The sequence below is a fragment of the Oncorhynchus nerka genome, linkage group LG17 (genome assembly GCF_034236695.1).
Source record: "Oncorhynchus nerka isolate Pitt River linkage group LG17, Oner_Uvic_2.0, whole genome shotgun sequence".
Lineage (NCBI taxonomy): Eukaryota > Metazoa > Chordata > Actinopteri > Salmoniformes > Salmonidae > Oncorhynchus > Oncorhynchus nerka.
In genome coordinates, this window is record NC_088412.1 from 33,762,578 (window position 1) to 33,786,225 (window position 23,648).

The 23,648-nt window shown below is 42.2% G+C and overlaps 2 protein-coding genes across 2 annotated transcripts in view; one reads left to right on the plus strand and one right to left on the minus strand.

Moving 5' to 3' along the window:
- scfd2 (sec1 family domain containing 2) overlaps positions 1-20,692 on the minus strand; it is a 104,047-nt gene extending 83,355 nt beyond the window's left edge. The window contains 5 exon segments of the mRNA XM_065003131.1: positions 2,926-2,959; positions 2,961-3,054; positions 19,371-19,394; positions 19,396-19,522; positions 19,768-20,692. Of these exon segments, the coding sequence (XP_064859203.1) occupies positions 2,926-2,959; positions 2,961-3,054; positions 19,371-19,394; positions 19,396-19,522; positions 19,768-20,578 (1,090 nt within the window). The 5' untranslated portion in view covers positions 20,579-20,692.
- Positions 20,693-21,203: 511 nt separating this feature from the next.
- The window catches only part of fip1l1a (FIP1 like 1a (S. cerevisiae)), a 43,065-nt gene continuing 40,620 nt past the window's right edge, over positions 21,204-23,648 (plus strand). The window contains 4 exon segments of the mRNA XM_029686411.2: positions 21,204-21,545; positions 21,875-21,914; positions 23,182-23,236; positions 23,443-23,549. Coding sequence (XP_029542271.2) covers positions 21,479-21,545; positions 21,875-21,914; positions 23,182-23,236; positions 23,443-23,549 — 269 coding nt within the window. The 5' untranslated portion in view covers positions 21,204-21,478.

The window sequence follows — 23,648 nt, forward strand, 5'->3', positions numbered from 1 at the left end:
GAGAAACAGATGCCTCACAAGTCCTCAACTGGCAGCTTCATTAAATAGTATCCGCAAAACACCAGTCTCAACGTCAACAGTGAAGAGGCAACTCCGGGATGCTCCGACTCCGAGTTGCAAAGAAAAAGCCATATCTCAGACTGGCCAATAAAAAGAAAAGATTAAGATGGGCAAAAGAACACAGACACTGGACAGAGGAAGATTGGAAAAAAGTGTTATGGACAGACAAATCTAAGTTTGAGGTGTTCGGATCACAAAGAACAACATTCGTGAGACGCAGAAAAAATGAAAAGATGTTGGAGGGGTGCTTGACGCCATCTGTCAAGCATGGTGGAGGCAATGTGATGGTCTGGGGGTGCTTTGGTGGTGGTAAAGTGGGAGATTTTTACAGGGTAAAAGGGATCTTCAAGAAGGAAGGCTATCACTCCATTTTGCAACGCCATGCCATACCCTGTGGACGGCACTTAATTGGAGCCAATTTCCTCCTACAACAGGACAATGACCCAAAGCACAGCTCCAAACTATGCAAGAACTATTTAGGGAAGAAGCAGTCAGCTGGTATTCTGTCTATAATGGAGTGGCCAGCACAGTCACCAGATCTCAACTGTATTGAGCTGAATTTGTGGAAGGTGCTTCACTAAGCATGTGGTATAATCTCTTCAGATTACCTCAACAAATTGACAACTAGAATGCCAAAGGTCTGCAAGGCTGTAATTGCTACAAATTTAGGATTTTTTAGATGAAAGCAAAGTTATTATTTCAATTAAAAATCCTTATTTATAACCTTGTCAACGTCTTGACTATATTTTCTATTCATTTTGCAACTCATTTCGTGTATGTTCTCATGGAAAACAAGGACATTTCTAAGTGACCCCAAACTTTGAACAGTAGTGTAAATTAATCAAATTGGAGTTTGAGTGTACAGTATGTGTATGTTATGAGTACATCTAGTAGTACATGTAGTATGTTTACCGTCCGCTTCAGACCCCTTTAACTGGCACAACAAGAAAGAAAAATCTGCTAAATATATTTTAGCCTCAGTATAGGCTAAATATGTTTTATCCTCAGTATAGGCTAAATATGTTTTATCCTCAGTAAAGGCTAAATATGTTTTAGCCTCAGTAAAGGCTAAATATGTTTTATCCTCAGTATAGGCTAAATATGTTTTAGCCTCAGTATAGGCTAAATATGTTTTAGCCTCAGTATAGGCTAAATATGTTTTAGCCAAATATGTTTTAGCCTCAGTATAGGCTAAATATGTTTTAGCCTCAGTATAGGCTAAATATGTTTTAGCCTCAGTATAGGCTAAATATGTTTTAGCCTCAGTATAGGCTAAATATGTTTTAGCCTCAGTATAGGCTAAATATGTTTTAGCCTCAATATAGGCCATAAATTAAGAATTTTGGTTTGCATTAATTACACTTTGATAAATAATACATTGCAAACATCTCAACCAGCCAGTTAAGTTGCTCAATTAGAGTAAACACATTTTGCATTGGAATATGCAGACTTTTTAATCATTCAAAAATGATATATGCGTCATTCACTTATATATTTCTTATTTTTAGTTAACCTTTATTTAACTAGGAAAGTCAGTTAAGAACACATTCTGATTTACAATGACGGCCTACCGGGGAACAGTGGGTTAACTGCCTTATTCAGGGGCAGAATGACAGATTTTTACCTTGTCAGCTCGGGGATTCGATCAAGCAACCTTTCGATTACTGGCCCAACACTCTAACCACGAGGCTACCTGCCGCCCCATAATGGAAGATAGTTAAATGAGGACTGATATCAAATATTAATAAAATATTATACAATTGTGTGTAAAAAAAAAAAAAATCTTCAAATGCATATAAATGAATGTGTTTACAGTTTATTAGCTTAGAATACCATTAAAATGACATGTACTGAATGACATTGTGAAACATATTGAAGATAACAGTAAATAATTACGTGGATTTGAAAGGAGTTGGGTATTTCCACAGACACAAAGTCCGATAATAATATTTCTCCTTTGTCCATTATCACACTAAATGGCATTCCTTTATTGGGAAACTCAACCACCTGGTACACCATATTTTTCAAGAGTATCTAAAATTGTAAAACAACATATTTGTCATTTACTCTTTAATCTTAAATGATGTTCTAAAAGGTCAACAACATTTTACAAACTTGTCATTTCTAATTTTATACACAATTAGTATAAAAGATGTGTGGTAAATGATGTTCGGTTTTGGTAATTGTTGAATGTGTATTTACAAAAATATGGGAGTCCGATAATGAAAACCACTTAATAATTGTATTAAATTGCATTGGTTGAGATGATCAAATATTCCAAACAAAATTCATATATTCAATTTGACTGAAAAATCGGTTGTCAAAATTAGCTCAACTTCCCGGGTTGAGCTGCCTGTTAAAGGGTTAACAAACAACAAAGGTATTCAAGTATGTGTGTGTGTGTGTGTGTGTGTGTGTGTGTGTGTGTGTGTGTGTCAGAAAGCCAACATGTGGTTCAGATTCCCTCTGTGGCCACATGGGCAAATAAACACAGACGCAGTGACCACAGCTCTCTGTAGGTGGCGCTGTGTCTCTTTGTTGAAACAGCAGGACACTGCACTCTCCACCCCCCCTCTCTCTGTCACTCATTCTCTCTATCAACATAGTCATTTTCCCCTCAATGCCATGCCTTCCAAATTCTGAGTTTGACTATATATTATAATAACGTAATTATGTGTTTACTCACAGCAATCATTTCCCCTCTGTTATTAATTATTCAGCCATAGATCAGACAGTGTCTGTGCATTCTGTGGCATTTTGATTTGGCAGAGAAAGTAAGAGAATATACATGTATTTAGATATAGTGAGTAGTGTGGTCATTGTATGTCCGTGTATAATGGTTGATGTGTCCTGGCCCTTCCTTACCCAGACTCATCTTGATTGGCAGGTTCTCCTTGCTTGGCGGCCTCCACCAACTGTCTACGAACCTCCATCACAGCCTCCTTCTGCTTACTGGCCAGCATCGTTTCCCATAGCAATCAGGCTGTGGACAACCTAAGAGGTAGAGGGCAGACACACATCAGTAAGGTCACCCAGCTTCTACTGGAAAAATACTCTCAACATGTTTATTGCCACACAGAGGTTAACACAAATACCGGTAAACAGACACACGCAGACATATGTACTACCTGCATTTACCCTTTTTTGCACTTGACTCCACACACACACACACACACACACACACACACACACACACACACACACACACACACACACACAGAACATTGACTCTCTAACTGGCATAGAGCCAAGTTAGTTTTACTTGTTATTGTTATTCACTGTGTAATTATTCCTCCTGACACTATTTAATTGTGTATCTTTAACTCTGCATTTTAGAAAAGTGACCCTTAAGTAAGCATTTCACTGTTAGTCTACACCGGTTGTTTAAGAAGCATGTGACAAATACAATTTGATTTGAAAGATCTCTCACTCTCTTATGTACACACACAGACGCACACACATGCACACACACGCACGCATACCATGAATATGACCGAGTGCTTGTCCTGTAGGTTGGGGATCCTGGCAGTGGAGGTTGCTGAGGGGAGGAAGGCTCATAAAAATGGCTGGAATGGAGTGGTATCAACCACATGGAAACCATTCCAGCCATTGATACCATTCCATTGACTCCATTCCAGCCATTATTATGAGCCGTCCTCCCCTCAGCAGCCTCCACTGGATGCTGGGTACTAAGGGGGCGTTCACTCCCCTGTTGCACCACTCGCAGGAAAAAACACAAATTAGCGGGAACATCAGAAACTTTCCCAACATCCCTAAACGCTGCCGATGTGTCAACATTCCCCGGAGCAGTCTTTCCCAACATCCCCAGAACCTCTCAAAACCACAACCTGGACCGAGGGGCTATCTGTAGCTCCCCCATAACCTTTCCCTCTATGTCCACCAGGTCAAGAAGAAGAACTGTTATCATCTGCCATAAGCAGTAACGTGAGCTTCAATCGTTTCCCCCGGAAAAACCCAAAAGGTTGTTGCGAACGCATCTCACTATCATGACACTGTGTCTTATACAGGGTACTCTGCAACGGAACCAACATCATATTTCATCTCTCCATTTCTCCCTCTCGCCGTCTTTAAGAGACGTGTCAGTGTTTGGTTCTGTAAAAAGGCCACCAAACGCCATGGCAGAGACTCGGCACTGTTCTGTTGGGTTCGTCCCCAGTGTGTCTGTGACCTTCAGTCGGGCGTGTGCATACTTCTGATGAGCATGTGAACACCAGAGAGGGAGGAGTTCGGGGACTAACTCAGGACTAAAGACAGGAAACAACAATGTTAGAAAGGTTAGATCCTTTATATGCTGATAGAAGGAGGAAGGAGAGAGGAAGAGAGAGAAAGAAAGAACCAAAGAAGGGGGGGGGGGGTTTGCTGACACGGATCCCAAATGTTAAAATCTACTCTGTTTTTCTTTTTCGTCTCTTTTTTCTCACTCCTTTTCCTCTCTCGATCTCTCTCTCTCCGTCTAACTGCTGCCATGTGTTTAATATCAGATGGAATCGGTTCCAGAGTGAGCCTGGGCCTGGACTGGGGCTGGATGGGGAGAAAGAGGGGCTCACATTGGGCCGCATGCCATCTTCACACAGAAAATGAGACACAAAGACAAGAGAACAGAGCTCGACTGAACCAGAGACCCTGCTCCTCCACAAAGAGAACAGATATAATGGAATATTAGAAGTCCCACAGCCAGATAAACGTTTGGTTTACTTCACTGTCACTATGATGATGAATGTGGGTGGGAAGAATTTTAAAAACGTTCAACAAACTTTCTGAAAAGCATGACCGAGAAATTGGTGTCATTTATCGAGTATTTTCCTCAGGAAGACACACATCATGAGCTTAGCTGTGTGCTGAGGCGGAGGGGCTGTAATGATTAAGCGTGTCGTAAGCGGACACATAGTTAGCGTGATTAAAATGCCAGGGCTGTGACCTGGCCATATGTGTGTATGCATGCTTGTGTGTGGGTCCTAATGTGTACCGTTTGTGTAAGTGTGTGTGTGAGATAGAGAGAGAGAGAGAGAGAGAGAGAGAGAGAGAGAGAGAGAGTGAGAAATAGTTAGAGAGAGTTAGAGAGAGAGAGTGAGAGAGAGTTAGAGAGAGAGAGTGAGAGAGAGTTAGAGAGAGAGAGAGAGCACATAAGCCTGTATTTCCTTGTTAGTTCCAGGAAGACAAGAGTTCTTATAAAGGGGTAGAAAGAGGGGGGGGGGGTTGAGGAGGTATGGTTGTAATTTGCCCCCCCTCCCCCCTCTCTGCCCCTCTCCCCTGGTGTTTTCCCCAGGCCGTTTGGTCAGACGGGGGCGGGGGTGAGGTTTTTACTGGCAGGGTGTGAGACAAGGCTCCATAACCAGCCAGTCTTGTTGAGTAACTGCTCTACTATGGACAGGGTGCTGGGGGCCATGGAGTGCGTGTGTCTGACCTCCTGCGTGTGTGTGTGTGTGTGTGTGTGTGTGTCTGACCTCCTGCGTGTGTGTGTGTGTGAGTGAACTCCAGTGTGGCTCTCTGTTAGAAGTGGCTATTCTAAACCTTAAGGGGGCACTCTTGCCCCTCCTGTGGACTGTGTACCCCTGCTGACTTGCCCAGTCAGTCTGACTGGATAAACAATGTGTGGGTGTGTCTACATGTGTGTGTGTGTCTCCAAACTAAATTCCACCAGATGTGTAATGACTGTTATGCCATTAAGAGATAGGCATGAGTTAACGTATCCACACACAAACAATGCACGCAACACACACACACACACACACACACACACACACACACACACACACACAACCTATTTACTATTCAATTCAAGGGGCTTTATTGGAATGGGAAACATATGTTAACATTGCCAAAGCAAGTGAAGTAGATAATATACAAAAGTGAAATAAACAATAAAAATGAACAGTAAACATTACACTCACAGAAGTTCCAAAAGAATAAAGACATTACAAATGTCATATTATATATATATACAGTGCTGTAACGATGTGCAAATGGTTAAAGTACAAAAGGGAAAATAAATCAACATAAATATGGGTTGTATTTCCAACGGTGTTGGTTCTTCACTGGTTGCCCTTTTCTTGTGGCAACAGTTAATAGGTCTGAGGGTGGAGGAGTGGTTCCGGGAAGCTTGTGACGCAGCAGTAAAGAATGGGTCTGACCATTTGGGTCCAAGTCTAGTAGTCACGCATTCAGACACATAGACCCACTTAATATAAACCAGGTACGTGTATGCTTTTCAAGTGGTTCAGAAATGAGGTAGATTTCCAACAGTTTCCACGGCCTGTTTGTAGAATAACTTTAGTCCTAATCAAAGTCTCTATCAAATGGAATGGACCCCAAAACCAGATTCTGGCTCCACCCAGCACACATACAAACACAATACAGAAACCTAGCAATAAAACCATTGACAGGAAGGCACAGCCTCTTAGCAGGACAGGATCTCCTTCTAAAAGTCTGTAGTGAGTGGAGGATAAATGATTCACTTGACCAGAGAGACTACTCAAAAAGTCAGGCAACAGCTCTGCATCCCCAGTTAGCCAAGTACATCAAATACAGAATGAAATACAATCAGGACATGCCTCAAAGAGAAGCAGAGCAGCTGATGCAGAAGTTATCAGGTTAGCATTTGGCTAATCTAATCATTGACAGCCTTTGCTATTGGAAGTTGTATTAGATACTGTTGTCACACAGCCAGAGGATGCAGTTAGCAGCCAAAAGATGAGCAACAAGCTAACAAACTAATTTGCTCGCGAAGAGCCAGCCACAGACCTTGACCATTCCGCAGCGAGTGGAGTGTGTCTTTCTGTGCCCAGTGTGCGTTACTGGGGAGGTGTTACACAGAGAGAAGAACGCTGTGTATTTCCTGTCAACACACCAGAATACCACAGGACATCAGGCCTCTCTGGTCTGGTGTCTCCGTCCTGGCAGGAGAGACCACAAACTGGATTCATAACAGAACCAGAGGAGAGAGAGACAGGGAAAGAGAGGGGGCAGAGCAGAAGAGGAATGGTTCAAATGGATATTAAAAGGGGGGTGATGAGACAAGGCAAAGGGAGGAAGATGGAGACGTCAATAAGAGGAATCCAAGTAGAGTGAATCTGCTTATCTCTCCGTCCCTCCCTCCTCATGTGTCATGTTAGCTTACTCCACTTCAAATGCTGGCTGGCAGCAGGGGCTCTTTGAAGGGCTAGCACCAGGGAGGAAGGAGAGGGAGGAGACATCTAGAGGGTGATGAAAAGAGTAGTCTTTTGAAATATACTTTCATAACAAATCAGCCCTGAGATTTAATCTAACAAATCACAGCGCAGATGCAGAATTATCTACCAATCAGTGTTTTATCACTCAAAAATATATTTTTGGAGCCTCTATAAACTCAAATAATTGACGACAATATTTTGTATTATTTCAGAGATACCGGTCTTATGACTTCAGTCTTCAAAAGAAATTGTTGGCTTAGAAGGGCTGGGAACAAAACAGAACAGTCCGAGCAGCTGATAAACAACTCCGTTCTGGTTAGAGGAATCTACTGGAAGAATGACAAGAGACTCAAGGCCTCACAATGGGATGTCCTAATCGTCTTCTACACAACAGTGGTAGCAGAGGAGAAAAAGTGAGGAGGAAGACATTGAATAAATGGATGGAGAACTCACAGCTGTATCACGATACAAGCTGGGACAGGTGTTTCCCTCCAAATTCCTTATCAGATTCAGGACATGATAGTGCTGTTTTCTGAGGGGGCACTTCCTCTTCCTGTGACATATGAGAGAACCAACCCTCCACCTCCTTCTGCTCTGCTCCAACTCTGTTCTATTTCTGACCACTACACTGGCCACTTGTTACAGGACTGGCCTCTGTCAGCTCTATATCACTGGGAGAAGGCGATACTCCTCGTCTCTCATTCTTAAGATAGGAAATGAAGCGCAGGTAAAATTTGGAGTCCAATAGGGGTTAGGGTTAGATTTGGAGTACAATTGGACCAGCGTTGTCCGGGTTAGGGTTTGGCCGGGGTAGGCCGTCATTGCAAATAAGAATTTGTTCTTAACTGACATGCCTCGTTAAATAAAGGTTAAATAAAAAAAGATGTCTGGGCCCTCCAGCACACGTGGTAGGAGATACACGCCAATCATCGACTTCAACATACCTATGAGACTCTCCTCTGCAGTCGTGTGATGTTGCATGCTAATTATTAGCCAGCCCCAAACTGGATTAGTGAGCTCCCTATAGCTGGCCCTGACCCAGCTCTATGAGTTTTAGGGGATCAGATGTGGAGCAGGGTTAAAAATCAGGCCTGTAGGGACAACAGGAAGACCCCCTCCAGAGACTCTTTCTCACTACAATCCAGTGGTCAACATTGCTTCGGCTTCTCCTCCTCATATAGCTTGCTGCTCAAATAAATCCACAACTCATGCAAGAATAATAACACACCCTTAGGAAAATAAGCCTTGCCGGGTGTGTGTGATGGAGCTGAACAATATAGTTTTGACGGGCTCAGAAGTAGCAAAGATGTCACTATAGGAAACCCAGATGATGGGTGTGGCCAGATGATGGGTGTAGCCTTTTAACTCACAGTGGGGTAAGCTACACAGGCCATAGTCATGTCTCTCCTTTCATTATTATTTGTTCTTCCTCTCCACACACTTTCCTATCCCTGTTCTTCCTTACTCTCTTCCCATGTCTTTCACATGCAGCGGCCACAGAAATAATTGTGTGTTTTCTTTCTTTTCACTCTCTTCGTTCCCAGCCCGTACAGAAATAGGTGTGTTTTCCCTCTTTCCTGTTGGCAGGCAGAGTCTGGTCTGCTGGTCTAGAGATGAGGAGGTGGCAGACTCATTGTGTTTTCTCACGGCAGGGTGCGGTTGGGTGCTTTTTTTTCTGAGGCTTGTCTCAAGGCTCGGCAGCACTTGGACCAGAACCAGAACATCTTGGCCACCCGCACAGACCTCTCCCTCTACCCGCCTGTCTGCCCACCACAGGACCAGGGTCCAGGTTACCAAGTTAGTGGTTGATGGTTTCAGTCGGGGGAAATATAGCTCCCTGGGCCAAGAGGGTTCATATGTCCCATAGAGGAACAAAGAGCATCAATGTGAATACCAGCCAAGCACAGCACATTACACAGGGTGGCCTGGAGGGTACCTCACCTCTCACACGAATGCACGCACAGTTGCACACGCACAAATCTCACCAGCACAAACACTCTGTCATCATCACACACTCTCGGGTCATTCCACCTTAAAAAGCACAAGAAAGAGTTTTGGGCTTGTAGGAAAAATCTTCATATGAGAATTGTACGATAATGATAGACCTCTCAGCGAGCTGTCATTTGTTGGACTATTCAAAGATTTGGGTTGAAGCATTAGGTTGCTTAGAGAAGGACAAAGTTAATTGCTTTCATGAAGGACTGGCTTGACTTGTGAGGATGATCACACTATTTATTTTCATCATGCTTAAAAGCTTTTGGTTTTCTACCCAAAGTAAGTAAGAAAATGTTGTGATCCATTTAATAAACACAAAAGACCAGCAACATGGATAAAAGGTTGTGACAATAGCAGGAACAGCGGCATCTCGTGTGCAAAACCTGGTACTTCCACACTAATTGATTGTGAAAATGCAAGAGACTTCAATGGCTAATTTCTCTGAATGGGATGGGGACGACAATCACCAGATTTACAGGGAATAGATTACATAGGATGAAGAAGCAATACTCCAAGGATGAAGAAGCAATACTCCAATACTGAAGCTCCATACTACTTGTCAGACATAGAACTCAGGCTAGGGTTAGGGTTGAGATTTCATGTCAGACTCTCCAAATTGTAGTACTGCCTGGAGGTATCACACTGCACTGCTCGTTCACACTGCTCGTTCACGCTGCTCATTGGGGTAAGTGTTTTGGCTCACTGCCCTGCAATTTACTGCTTGTTTCTACAGCACCAACTTGCAAGTTGGTAAACTCCCGCATGTATAGTGTATGTGCAGCCAGGATCCATACAGTGAGCAAGTCCTCCGCTTTCTCTGTTTTCCGTACTGATGTGTGACTCGGGTGTGTGTTTCTTGTGTGGGCTGTATTTACGAACTCACTGGAGCTCATAGCCCACTAGTAAATTCCTGTCAAGAAGAGAGACACGGAAGCCCAGCTAGCCTAGCTAGCCTGTAGTTTCAAATGGAGGTAGCTAACGAACGTTTTCAACGCTGCAGGATCTGTGTTTATTTTGCTCTATTCTGGGAACATTTGGAGTGTCTGGACTTTCAATGTAGCAACTGTTGGCTTGCAGAGGACTACAGGGGCAAAGTGGCTACTCTTAGCAAACAAGTATAGAATTTACACACGCTACTAGGGAATCCACACCTGCCTACTTTCTCTTTCTCTTCTACTCCAATAGCTGGATGCCGCTGTCCCGTCTCTCCACAGTCGACTGGCCGGTGCTCTGCAGGGATCCCTCCTCGAAGGGGTCCCCCTTCCCTGAAGAATGGAGTTAGCAGGATGCTTCTGGATGACTTAGTGGATGTTCCTATTCTTGACCCTACCAACCAGCCATGAAGGCACGTCAGTCGCCGTGGAAGTTGAAAGCAGCAGCCTTTGGCAATAGGGGCCTCGCTTGCTGTGGTAAGCCTGGACTGGACACAGACTTCTTCACTGGGGCCTTCCGCTTCGTGATCGGATTCGGAGGTACCTGCACCTTCGTCCTCGGTTCTGTCTCCCACTCCGGTGGCTTCTACCTCTGGTTTACATCTTCAGTGCTTGCCCCTGATAGGGCCATGATGATGTATGCGATTCCGGCCCCTGGCTCGAGTCCATCAGGCCCCACCTCCCATCGGTCCTCGAGGGATCTCCTAAACCACTTGAGGCAAGAAAATGCCGGATCTCCTCAACCTCAACAATTGATGAGGGATTGAAAAATTGTATGGTTGAGAGGGATAAGGGAATATGAATGGCAAATAAGTCTGGCTGCACATCCAATTGGCAAATGTAATGCAAATAGAGATATTGTGACTAAACTTAACAAAAATAAGAAGAAACTGTACTATGAAACAAAGATAAATGATATAAAGAATGATAGTTAAAAGCTTTGGAGCACCTTAAATAACATTTTTGGGAAAAGGGCAAATTTGGCTTAATTGTTCTTTGAATCAGATTGCTCATTCATCCCAAAACACCACTGATATTGCCAACTACTTTAATGACATGCCACCCACAAATTCTGAACCCACTGTCTACCTCCATGACCAAATTATGATAGACAAGCATTGTAATTTTGAATTCCATAAAGTAAGTGTGGAAGAGGTGAAAGAAGAATTGTTGTGTATCAACAATGGCAAGGCACCTGGGTCGGACAACATGGATGGAAAATGACGGAGGATGATACTGGAAGATATTGCCACTCCCATTTGCCATCTCTTCAAACTAAGCCTACAGGAAGTGTGTTCCCTCAGGCCTGGAGGGAAGCACAAGACATTCCGCTACCCAAGAACATCAAAGCACCCTTTACTGGCTCAAACAGCCGACCAATAAGCCTGTTACCAACCCTTAGTAAATTTTAGGGAAAAAGTGTGTTTGACCATATACAATGCTATTTCACAGCAAACAAATTAAGAACAGCTTTTCAGTATGCTAATAGGGACGGGCATTAAACATATAGGGCACTTACACAAATGACTAATGATTGGCTGAGAGAAATTGATAATAAAATAAAAATTGTTCGACTTCAGTGCAACTTTTGACATTATCGATCATAATCTGCTGCTGGAAAAACGTATGTGTTAGGGCTTCACATCCCCTTCTATATTGTGGATCGACATTTACCTGCCTAACAGAACACAGAGGGTGTTATTTTTTCTTATTTTTTTATACCTTTAATTAACTGGGCAAGTCAGTTAAGAACAAATTCTTATTTTCAATGACGGCCTAGGAACAGTGGGTTTAACTGCCTTGTTCAGGGGCATAAGAACAGATTTTTTCGATCAAGCAACCTTCGATCAAGCAACCTTTCGGTTACTAGTCCAACGCTCTAACCACTAGGCTACCTGCCGCCGCGCCCTTTAATGGAAGCCTCTCCAACATAATCCTGGTAGTCAGGCATTCCCCAGGGTAGGTGTCTAGGACCCTTACTTTTTTCAATCTTTACTAATGACCTGCCACTGTTTCTAAGTAAAGTCTGTGTGTCTATTGGCATCTATTGTATGCTGATGGCTCAACACTACACATGTCAACTACCGCAGCAAGTGAAATCACTGCAAGACTTAACAAAGCGCTGCAGTCAGTTTCAGAATGGGTGGCAAGAAAGAAGTTAGTTCTAAATATTTATAAAACTAAAAGCATTGTATTTAGAACAAATAATTCACTAAATCTCAACTAAATCTTGAAATGAATAATGTGGAAATTGAGTAAATTGAGGGCACTAAACTGCTTGGAGTAACACTGGATTGTAAACTGTCATGGTCAAAACATATTGATGCAACAGTAGTTAAAAATTGGTGAGGGTTGTCCATAATAAAGTGTTGCTCTGCCTTCTTAACAACAAGGCAGTTCCTACAGACCCTAGTTTTGTCGCACGTGGGCTACTGTCTTGTGGGCAGGTGCCACAAAGAGGGACTTAGGAAAATTACAATAGCCCAGAACAGGGCAGCACGGCTGGCCCTTAAATGTACACAGAGAGCTAATATTAATCATATGCATGTCAACCTCTCCTGGCTCAAAGTAGAGGAGGGATTGACTTCATCACTACTTGTATTTGTGAGAAGTATTGACATGTTGAATAAACCGAGCTGTCTGTTTAAACTACTAGCGCACAGGTCAGACACACATACATGCCCCACAGGACATGCCACCAGAGGTCTCTTCACAGTTCTAAAGTCCAGAACAGACTATGGGAGGGGCAGATTACTACATAGAGCCATTACATGGAACTCTAATCCACATCAAGTAAATTCATGCAAGCATTAAAATCGGATTTAAAAAAATACAGAACAACGGGGACTGTGGAGAGACACACACACAAGCACAGACAGACACATACACACGATAACCTACACCCTATACAAACATGTACCTGTACATGACCATCTGATCATTTATCACTCCAGTGTTAATCTGCAAAATTGTAATTATTCGCCTACCTCCTCATGCCTTTTGCACACATTGTATATAGACTCCCCCTTTTTTTTCTACTGTGTTATTGACTTGTTAACTGTTTACTCCATGTGTAACTCTGTGTTGTCTGTTCACACTGCTATGCTTTATCTTGGCCAGGTCGCAGTTGCAAATGAGAACTTGTTCTCAACTAGCCTACCTGGTTAAATAAAGGTGAAATAAAATAAATAAAAAATGTACACATGGATGTTGTGTTGTAGATGTGGTAGTAGAGTAGTGGCCTAAGGGCACATAGTTAATGTGGTGTGAAATGTAATGTTTTTAATAGTATATAACTGCCTTCATTTTGCTGGACCCCAGGAAGAAGCTAATGGCAGCAGCTAATGGGGATCCATAATACATACAGATACAAATAGAGAACTAATACTGTGTACTGGTTGTTGGGGTGGGATTGGCGTGGCTGTGGGTGGTCCGTGGGGGGTGGCATTTGAATATGTATTGGATTCGTCATGAAGGTCAAAAACAAAGGACACATTTGCAACAGATCAAATAAGGGGGGAGATTGCATTTCAACTTAAAAAATGATTTAATGAATCAGTAAGCACATAATAGGAAGAAGTTTGTTTCAGGGTACTATATTGAATATTATACAAATCCTAAACATTTAAAAGGGCCAATTTGGATGCAATCACTTAGCTTAATTTCTCAGCACTCAAATAAAATGTTTCAAAAAATGATGTTGCAGGAATGCTAATCTTATCTGTTCCTAACTACAGAAACTTCTGAACAATCTGTGATGGTGGGCGTCATGGCTTGCAGAAGTTACATGGAACTACCCTCTCAACATCACCACATTCAGCCTACTCTCATCAACAAACAAAGGAACTTTAATACATAGCAAACCTAAATGCATACATGTGTAGGCACACATACACAGAGTGTAGAAAACATTAGGAACACCTGCTCTTTCCATGACAGACTGACCAGGTGAAAGCTATGATCCCTTATTGATGTCCCTTGTTAAATCCACTTCAAATCAGTGTAGATGAAGGGGAGGAGACTGGTTAAAGAACAATGTTTAACCCTTCAGACATACACAGTGTGCCGGTGAAGAAAACAAACAATTTGCTGTGTGTATTAAGAATGGACCACCACCCAAAGGACATCCAGCCAACTTGACACAACTGTGGGAAGCATTGAAGTCAACATGGGCCAGCATCCCTGTGGAAGGCTTTTGACACCTTGTAGAGGCTGCATCACATCAGGCTGTGTAAGGGAGTCCCATAGGGCGGCGCACAATTGGCAGAGTGTCTTCCTGGTTTGACCGGGGTAGGCCGTCATTGTAAATGAGAATTTGTTCTTAACTGACTTAGACTCCATGCCCTGACGAATTGAGACTGTTTTGAGGGCAAAAGTGGCTGCAACTCAATGGTAGGAAGGTGTGCCTAATGTTTTGTACACTACGTGTACATTATAAACCTCCACACACACTAGACTTGCAGACTGTAGAGAGAATCTGGGCTCCCTCTGGTATGAGCAGGAAAAACACAGTTAGAGCCCAGGCTGGTGTTGAAGGTACACTCACACCAGGTCATGAAACATCATACTAATTGCACAGCAAAGTGTGGGGTCCGTTTTGGAAGCTAAAATCAACGACCACCCACAGCAGCCTTAAACATAGTGATGTAAAAGAAAATATCCTGAATTACGAAAGTGAAATATCAAGCAATAAAATAGCAATTTTAGGCCCCAACCTACTGTTTAAAGCTTTAAAAACCGGGCTCATAATAAAGCCAAACAAAACACACCTCTGGGAGGAACTTCATAATACAGCCAATCATACCGTGTAGCCTGGCTGGGCCACATAACCAACTAAGCATAAGAATTAATATGGTACCGTATCATATGAACAAGTATACACAGCCAAACTATTAAGACTTGATCCCAAACCTTCCGTCAATTAATCAAAACAGGTGCAGCCCTATGTATCCAGTATAGACGAACACATTCCAACTTTAGTAGTGTACAAATGTTCTATGAGTGTGTAAAATGGGTCAGGAGCTCCAGGTGCGTTACTTTTTTGTGTCTGGGCTGCGCTTCAATCTCCTAAACAGCTGTGATAAGAGTCAACTGGCCCATCTGCTCTGAGATAGGGAAGGCAATAACGAGCCTGCTGGCCCACATCACACACTCACCCCCTAAAGGCACCAAGGCCCCCGGCTGGAAGATCATCCTATTATTGCTATCTGCACTCCACTCTGTGTGTGTGTGTGTGTGTGTGTGTGTGTGTGTGTGTGTGTGTGTGTGTGTGTGTGTGCGGGAGAGAGAGAGATAGCTGATCCCATCCTCACCGAGTGCTCTCTGCGATAAGACATTTGGCTCCGAGGCTCTCTGATGACAGTCTGAATGTAGATAAAGTGATAGCAAGGGATATGATACTATCTAATACCTTCTAACACCCCCTAAGGTCTACTGCCCAATCCAGTTCAACACCTTGCAGCCTGATGGCGCTGGAGATGGCTGCCGTTTTACGGTCTCCTAACCAATTGTACTATTGTGTGTTTTTTCGCGTTATTTGTAACTTATTTTGTACAGAATGTTTCTGCCACTGTCTCTTATGACCGAAAAGAGCTTTTAGATATCAGGACAGAGATTACTCACCCCTTACTGGAATAATATTTTTTCTTTAACAAGTCGGACGCGAAGCATTTCCCTCTGACACCCGAAGAGGCCCTCATCCCAGTCTTTCGCAGGAGAAAGAGGCGGAGATATCGGGGACGTAGGTCTGGGTACGGTAAGGATTAGACGGCGAGTGGGTAATCTACCTTTACTGTCAGTCCTATTAGCCAATGTACAATCATTGGATAACAAAATAAAATAACTAAAAAGCACGTATATTCTACGAACGGGACATTAAAAACTGTAATATCTTATGTTTCACAGAGTCGTGGCTGAACGACGACATGAATAACATATAGCTGGCAGGTTTTAAGCTTTTTCGGCAGGATAGAACAGTGGCCTCTGGTAGGACAAGGGGTGGCAGTCTATGAATATTTGAAAACAATAGCTGGTGGACGAAATCTAAGGAAGTCTCAAGGTTTTGCTCGCCTAGAGAGAGTATCACATGATAAGCTGTAGACCACACTGTCTATCAAAGAGAGTTTTCATCTATATTCTTCGTAGCTGTCTATTTACCACCACAAACCACTGCTGGCACTAAGACCGCAGACAATGAGCTGAATGAACACTTGTTTTAACTTAATATAATACATCAATAAAAATCAATTTAGCATCAAATAAATAATGAAACATGTTCAATTTGGTTTAAATAATGCAAAAACAAAGTGTTGGAGAAGTAAAATTGCAATATGTGCCATGTAAAAATGCTGGTCTTAGTATTCTGTGTTTTCTTTATTATTTTGGTTAGGCCAGGGTGTGACATGGGTTTATTTTGTGGTGTGTTTTTGTATTGGGGTTTTAGTAGGTATTGGGATTGTGGCTTAGTAGGGTTGTCTAGCATAGTCTATGGCTGTCTGAATTGCTTCTCAATCAGAGGCAGGTGATTATCGTTGTCTCTGATTGGGAACCATATTTAGGCAGCCATATTCTTTGAGTGTTTCGTGGGTGATTGTTCTTGTGTCTGTGTTTGTTGTCACCAGATAGGCTGTATAGGTTTTCACGTTAGGTTTGTTGTTTTTGTATTGTTTGTTTTTTCATCTATATTAAACATGTATGAAAATTACCACGCTGCATTTTGGTCCGATCCTTGCTACACCTCTTCGTCAGAGGAGGAGTTAGAAGAAAACCGTAACAATTAGGCTGATATTGGGGGGGCGGCAGCGTAGCCTAGTGGTTAGAGCGTTGGACTAGTAACCGGAAGGTTGCGAGTTCAAACCCCCGAGCTGACAAGGTACAAATCTGTTGTTCTGCCCCTGAACAGGCAGTTAACCCACTGTTCCCAGGCCGTCATTGAAAATAAGAATGTGTTCTTAACTGACTTGCCTGGTTAAATAAAGGTAAATTAAAAAAAAATAAAAAATAGGCTTGCGAATGCTTGCGAAGAGCTGCTGGCAAAACGCACAAAAGTGCTGTTTGAATGAACGCTTACGAGCCTGCTGCTGCCTACCATCGCTCAGTCAGACTGCTCTATCAAATCATAGACTTAATTATAACATAACACACAGAAATACGAGCCTTTGGTCATTAATATGGTCCAATCCGGAAACTATCATTTCGAAAACAAAACGTTTATTATTTCAGTGAAATACGGAACCGTTCGGTATTTTATCTAACGGGTGGCATCCCTAAGTCTAAATATTCTTGTTACATTGTACAACCTTCAATGTTAAGTCATAATTACGTACATTTCTGTCAAATTAGTTCGCAATGAGCCAGGCTGTTGCATATACCCTGACTCTGCGTGCAATGAACGCAAGAGAAGTGACACAATTTCACCTGGTTAATATTGCCTGCTAACCTGGATTTCTTTTAGCTAAATATGCAGGTTTAAAAATATATACTTCTGTGTATTGATTTTAAGAAAGGCATTGGTTAGGTTAGGTACAGTCCTGCAACGATTGTGCTTTTTTCGCAAATGCGCTTTTGTTAAATCATCCCCCAGCGTTGCATCGATTATATGCAACGCAGGACACGCTAGATAAACTAGTAATATCATCAACCATGTGTAGTTATAACTAGTGATTATGATTGATTGTTTTTTATAAGATAAGTTTAATGCTAGCTAGCAACTTACCTTGGCTTCTATTGCATTAGCGTAACAGACAGGCTCCCCGTGGAGTGCAATGAGAGGCAGGTGGTTACAGCGTTGGACTAGTTAACCGTAAGGTTGCAAGATTGAATCCCAGAGCTGACAAGGTACAAATCTGTTGTTCTGCCCCTGAACAAGGAAGTTAACCCACCGTTCCTAGGCCATCATTGAAAATAAGAATGTGTTCTTAACATACTTGCCTAGTTAAATAAAATAAAAAAATAAAACATTTTTTTTTTTAAATCGGCACCCAAAAATACAGATTTCCAATTGTTATGAAAACTTGAAATCGGCCCAAATTAATCAGCCATTCCGATTAATTGGTCAACCTCTAACACAGGACTAAGACTGAATCGTATTACAGCGGATCAGACGCTCGTCGGATGTGGCAGGGCTTGCAAACTATTACAGACTACAAAGGGAAGCACAGCTGCAAGCTGCCCCATGACACAATATTTTCAATGGGTCCTCAGATCCTCAAAAGTTTCTACAGCTGCACCATCGAGAGCATCCTGAATGGTTGCATCACTGCCTGGTATGGCAACTGCATGGCCTCTGACCACAAGGCACTAAAGAGGGTAGCGCGTATGGCCCAGTACATCACTGGGGCCAAGCTTCCTGCCTTCAAGGACCTCTATACCAGACGGCAATTGCTAACTAGCGCTAGCGCAATGATTAGAAGTACATGGTAACTGCTAGCATGCTAGTAGATACCATAGACTTTTAATTATTGCGCTAACGCTAGTTAGCATTGGCTTGTAAAACTGACTTCCTTCACACTGGGTGCAGAGACATAAAAAGGTGTCCATCTGACACTAGGGAAGTAGATAAAGGGCTTCATTGCCAAAATCCCGAAGTATCCCTCTAATGTCAGTCATGTGTTCCCCCATAAATGTAGGGGTAAGGGGGGAGAGATTATGAAAGAGAGAGATAATGACTGACCCAAGACTCAGAGAACAATATTAGAGAGAAAGAGAGAGGGGAAGAGAGATTCAGCACAACAAACAACACTGTTTTCATGCTTGTGGGCCAAGAGAAATTAACCTCAACATTAGAAACCTTGTTATACAGTAGACATGATAAATTAGAGCTTGGGTCATAAACATCACAGCAAAATTACAGTCAGACTAACCTTCCTGGACAAAGGAAATTAAATGGACAGAAACGTCACCAAATCAAACAAAATTCAGCTTAAAATGATGAGAAAATAAGAACAGATAGAGCAGCATAATCACTACTGATCAGAGGTGATCTAGGTGAGAAAACATACAGAACCCATTCTCTAGTGTTCCCCTTTTCTATATCCCCTGTGCCTACATTAACCATAATGAATGTAGGCACATTAAACAACAACCCTCTTTAAATACAAAAAAAGTGAACTATCTAACTGAATCATGTGAAATTTGACTTTTAAACAGTATTGCAATATTTTGCCTACAACTGTTCCAGCACAGATTTACTCACTGGGTCTGTGCCAGGCAGCCTGGAGTCTGGGATGTGCTGCAGGTTAATGAGCTCCAGCATGTCCACCTGAACATCAGTGGTGTGTCCTGGCAGAGGTTGCAGCACAGTCAAGATCTTCTCCATCAGGCTGTCACCATGGTGACCAGCAGCCCCTGAGGACAAGGACAAACAGAGAAATGTAAACCAACAACATAGTCCAAGTAAACATAAACTCCTGTGTAAGTGGAATAGAATAGGGACTATGGAAGTGTCACAATAAAATACCCTTTCTGTTGGGAAGGGAGGTGCAGCAAGATTATGTAATTGAGATGTGGGGAAAGTGTGCATGTGTGTTTGACTCTGCTGCAGCTTGACATGTTTATGGACATCAGACATTGTACAAGACCGTGACATGCACCTGTTAGACCCAGTGTCCTGTCGATGAAGACGATGGATGCTTTATTGGTGGCAGTCTTTCTGCGGCTTTTTGCTTGAGGATGGTTGGCCAGTTCCCCAGCGATAAGACGGCTCATTGGACCCACTGCAAAGTTCTCCTGCCGGGTGCTGGTGGACTCAAACATGGAATTAACCGCACAGGCCAGGGTTTTAATTTCAATCTGCAACTCCGGAGTAAGAGACTGCATGTCAAAATCAGTCAAACTGACAAACCTCTTCACTGTTCGCTTTATTTTGATGGTCTAGAGGTCCTGTGGCAACAGCGAAAACAGGTGCGCGAAGATTGGCGTGAGAAGAAGCTGTGGTGACACCTGAGCGAAGACCACAGGCGCATGTATAACTTCAGCGGTGTAGTTCATGTCTCCCATCCACTCGCTCAGCTTCTCTTCAAACTGCTCGAACACAGGGTTCCCCTCTAATACAGCAGTGACATTGTTAGCGAGGAGTTGTATAGAGTGGGCTACGGTGGTGAAAACAACACAATACTGAAAGTGACTGAGTCCAATAATGTCTTTGATAATGTCAGCTGTCCTCCCCTTCAGCAGAGTGCTCACCACAAACACAGCCTTTGGTTCGTTTTCACCACCAGCTTCGAAGCTTGAAAACTCTTTTAAATTACGAGCCCCAGCCTCAAATACACTTGTAGCTCCACCGTTCCAATGAAGACTCCCAGCACACTTGTCGTCCATGAAAACAACAGCTTTCTTTACCTTTGACAACACTTTGTCCCACATCTGACCGGGGAAACACGTAAAGACCTCAATCGGTAACATTTAGTAAATGGAACTGTCGTTTATACCGACCAAAAGTACAAGATTTCTATCAAATTGTCAGGAAAAGTTATTTCAAAACAACAACACAAACACATGTGAGTCTCTTAACAGTGATGTGGCGTTCCACGTCGCGACAGATATACGTCATCATGCAGCTGCTGTGCCGGTTTCATGTAAGAATCTGCTGCATTTGCTATTTCTTACCCCCTAGCATATGCTATCATTGTCTATTTGTGTACTTATTGTATGTATCCAGACTATTCTACATTATAACAAAAAAAAAAATATATATATATATATATATATATATATATATATATATATATATATAAAACTGAAAGCAAACTAATTTGAGTTTCCTCATCATAGCTATATACACTACACTACACAAAAATACATACATTTTTTGAATAAATTGAAAAAAATAAACCATACAAAAATAAATGTATGCTTGTCATGAGTTCAGAAACAAAGCAAGCTTGTTTGACCCTGGCAAATACTGTACTACTTTATATACTTTCAGAAATGGATACATTGTCTCATCTAGAGACATACTGACCAATGGTAGAGTCCTGTTTCTTCCGACGTACGTTTACGTCGTGAATAGAAAGGTCCCTATAGAAACGTGTGTGGGTAAAGTAAACTGTCACTTTTTTTTTACCATTAGGGTTTATTTTACGCATGCTACCGAATACCGATAAGGTGACACGCCGTCCTATTCCGTTATGATTCTTTTTTAAATCCCCGTTATATGTAACAGTTTGACATTTGAATATCTGTTCTGTAAAAATCTCAAGTTTGGCGAAATAACTGGATTTTCAATTCGTTGCCAGTTGTTGTATTTGATAGAATATCTGTCAAGTTGTGATTCACAGCAGAAGTGACTGGGTTTGGGTAGACATGTCCGCAGAAATGGACAAAACAACTGATGCAAGCGGGGGCGATGAAGAAGAATGGTTATATGGAGGTATGCTAGTCAAAACAGATTTGATGACACTATCTAGCGCATAAATAGTAACATTTTGTCCACTGTGTTTGGCAAACTTGAAAGTACGTGAGCTAAACAGTTATGTTAGCAAGAAAGCTAACCACAACACCAGAAACAACACGTGCACCAGCTTACCACGTTGACATCGCAACAGCTGTTGGGGATGTTTTTTTTCCTCTCTTGCTAAGCAGAAGGAATTATTGAGTTCTGGCATTTACAGTAGATATTTGGAGACTGTCATTTTGTCTGTTTTAGGTTTTGAAGTGTGTGTATGATGCACACATGCTGATGTTTCTTTTCTGTGATAGATGAGAGTGAGGAGAAGGCAGAGGAAGAGGCACCTAATAGGTAAGTGACAGGTAAAACACCCACTGTTAAACTGTCTACAGTCACCTGGCTGTCTGTCCTATTCTGTCCTCAATTTACCACTTGCCTAGATCTCAAATATGTACTGAGCGTTCCTGCAAACCAGACCTACACCAGACTACACTGTTAAATTGTTCCTTTTGTAAAATACGTATGCCCACATAAATTAGGTGTGTATTCTTGCAGCATACTACAAATGTTGGACACACATGATTTATTTATACCTATCTTAGACACTTTTTTTTGTAGCACACAAATGACACCTGTTCAGCTTTCTACACGAATATACTAGTCACTTGTCTATGTTATGCTGTTTGAGATTCACAACGTATAGCCACACTATTCACTCTTAGTCAGTTTGTACTGGTTCTGCAAATCTGTTTTATTACATTCTCCAGCATCATCTCCCCTGTTTGCACTAATGATTCTTGTGTTCAAACCATTTTGATCGTGAGTGATAATTTACAACAGTAAGCAGTGAACTGATTTGAAATAAGATGGGCTAGCAGCAGCTTCATGCCCCATTAGGACCAATTTTGCTTTATTAATGAAGTGTTCAGATTGAATGCACTTTTCACTGCTCAATAATGACTGAGTGATATCATAATCGTTGTCTCTGGGTTGTGTGTGTTTGACGCCTGAAATGTGCGGCCTGTCAAGTGGCACATTAAAAACAGTTTGGATGCTTGTTAAATCCGTGGCAAGGCAAGCACTGTTTGTTTGTTTGAACGGGGTAAAGTGGATCTAAGCCATCATTAGATAGGGGTTCTGATGGTCGCTGCATTGGGCTTTGTTAAAGCATATCGCCTCGGCGTAAACGCAGCATGATTCATCAATTAAGCTACAGTTACTTCACCTACAACACAGCCCTCAGAGAGAGAGAGAGAGAGAGAGTGTGTGTGTGTGTGTGTCACGCAACATGCCATGGGTAGCATGTTATCTAAATGATATCACATCTATCAAGCTCTGGTTCACTTAAAGAAATGATGAAGAGAGTTGACCCTTTTCAGAATCAAACATGGTCCAGCAGCTCAAAAAGAGACTATTACGTCACATTAGGGATTCTTCAGGCAATAGGCTGTCATTTTACATGTATCCCTTTACAAGGAAATGTATTTAGTCTGCAGACAAGTGATATCCCTGTTTGAAAATATCTTAACTTTCCCCTTATTGTCTATTCTTCAAATGTTACAAAAGTCTCAGTTTAAGTAGACGTTGTGGTCCTAGTGATGTTTTTTTTTTTTCACAGTGCAAAAACCCAGCAGACTGCTGAAGAGGTCCATGAGAATGGAGTAGTGAAGCAGGTACCTACTGCTTAGGGTTATGGCGGAGTCAACCTGGGATAAACAACACCCTTCTGAACCTGACTCACCTGTTGGAATGGCAATCCATCATGGAATTCCCTCAGAACCAAACTTTCTACTTGGAATATTCCTCTTTAACTGTGTGTGTGATTCATATAAACATGCTTTTATGAATGTATATTGTCTTTGTGTTTCTGTAATGTCAGGATACAGGCCAGGAAGATGAAGAAAGTGACAGTGACAGTGAGGATGATGATGACGTGTGTGTAACCATTGGTGATATAAAGACCGGAGGCTCGTCTCAGCCTTTCAAGTGAGTATCTAGACAATAGCAAGGTGTTAATCTATTAGATGTAAGGTCCCCTTTTTTGACCTGCTTGGTTCTTGTACCGGTTCCCACCAACATTTTCAC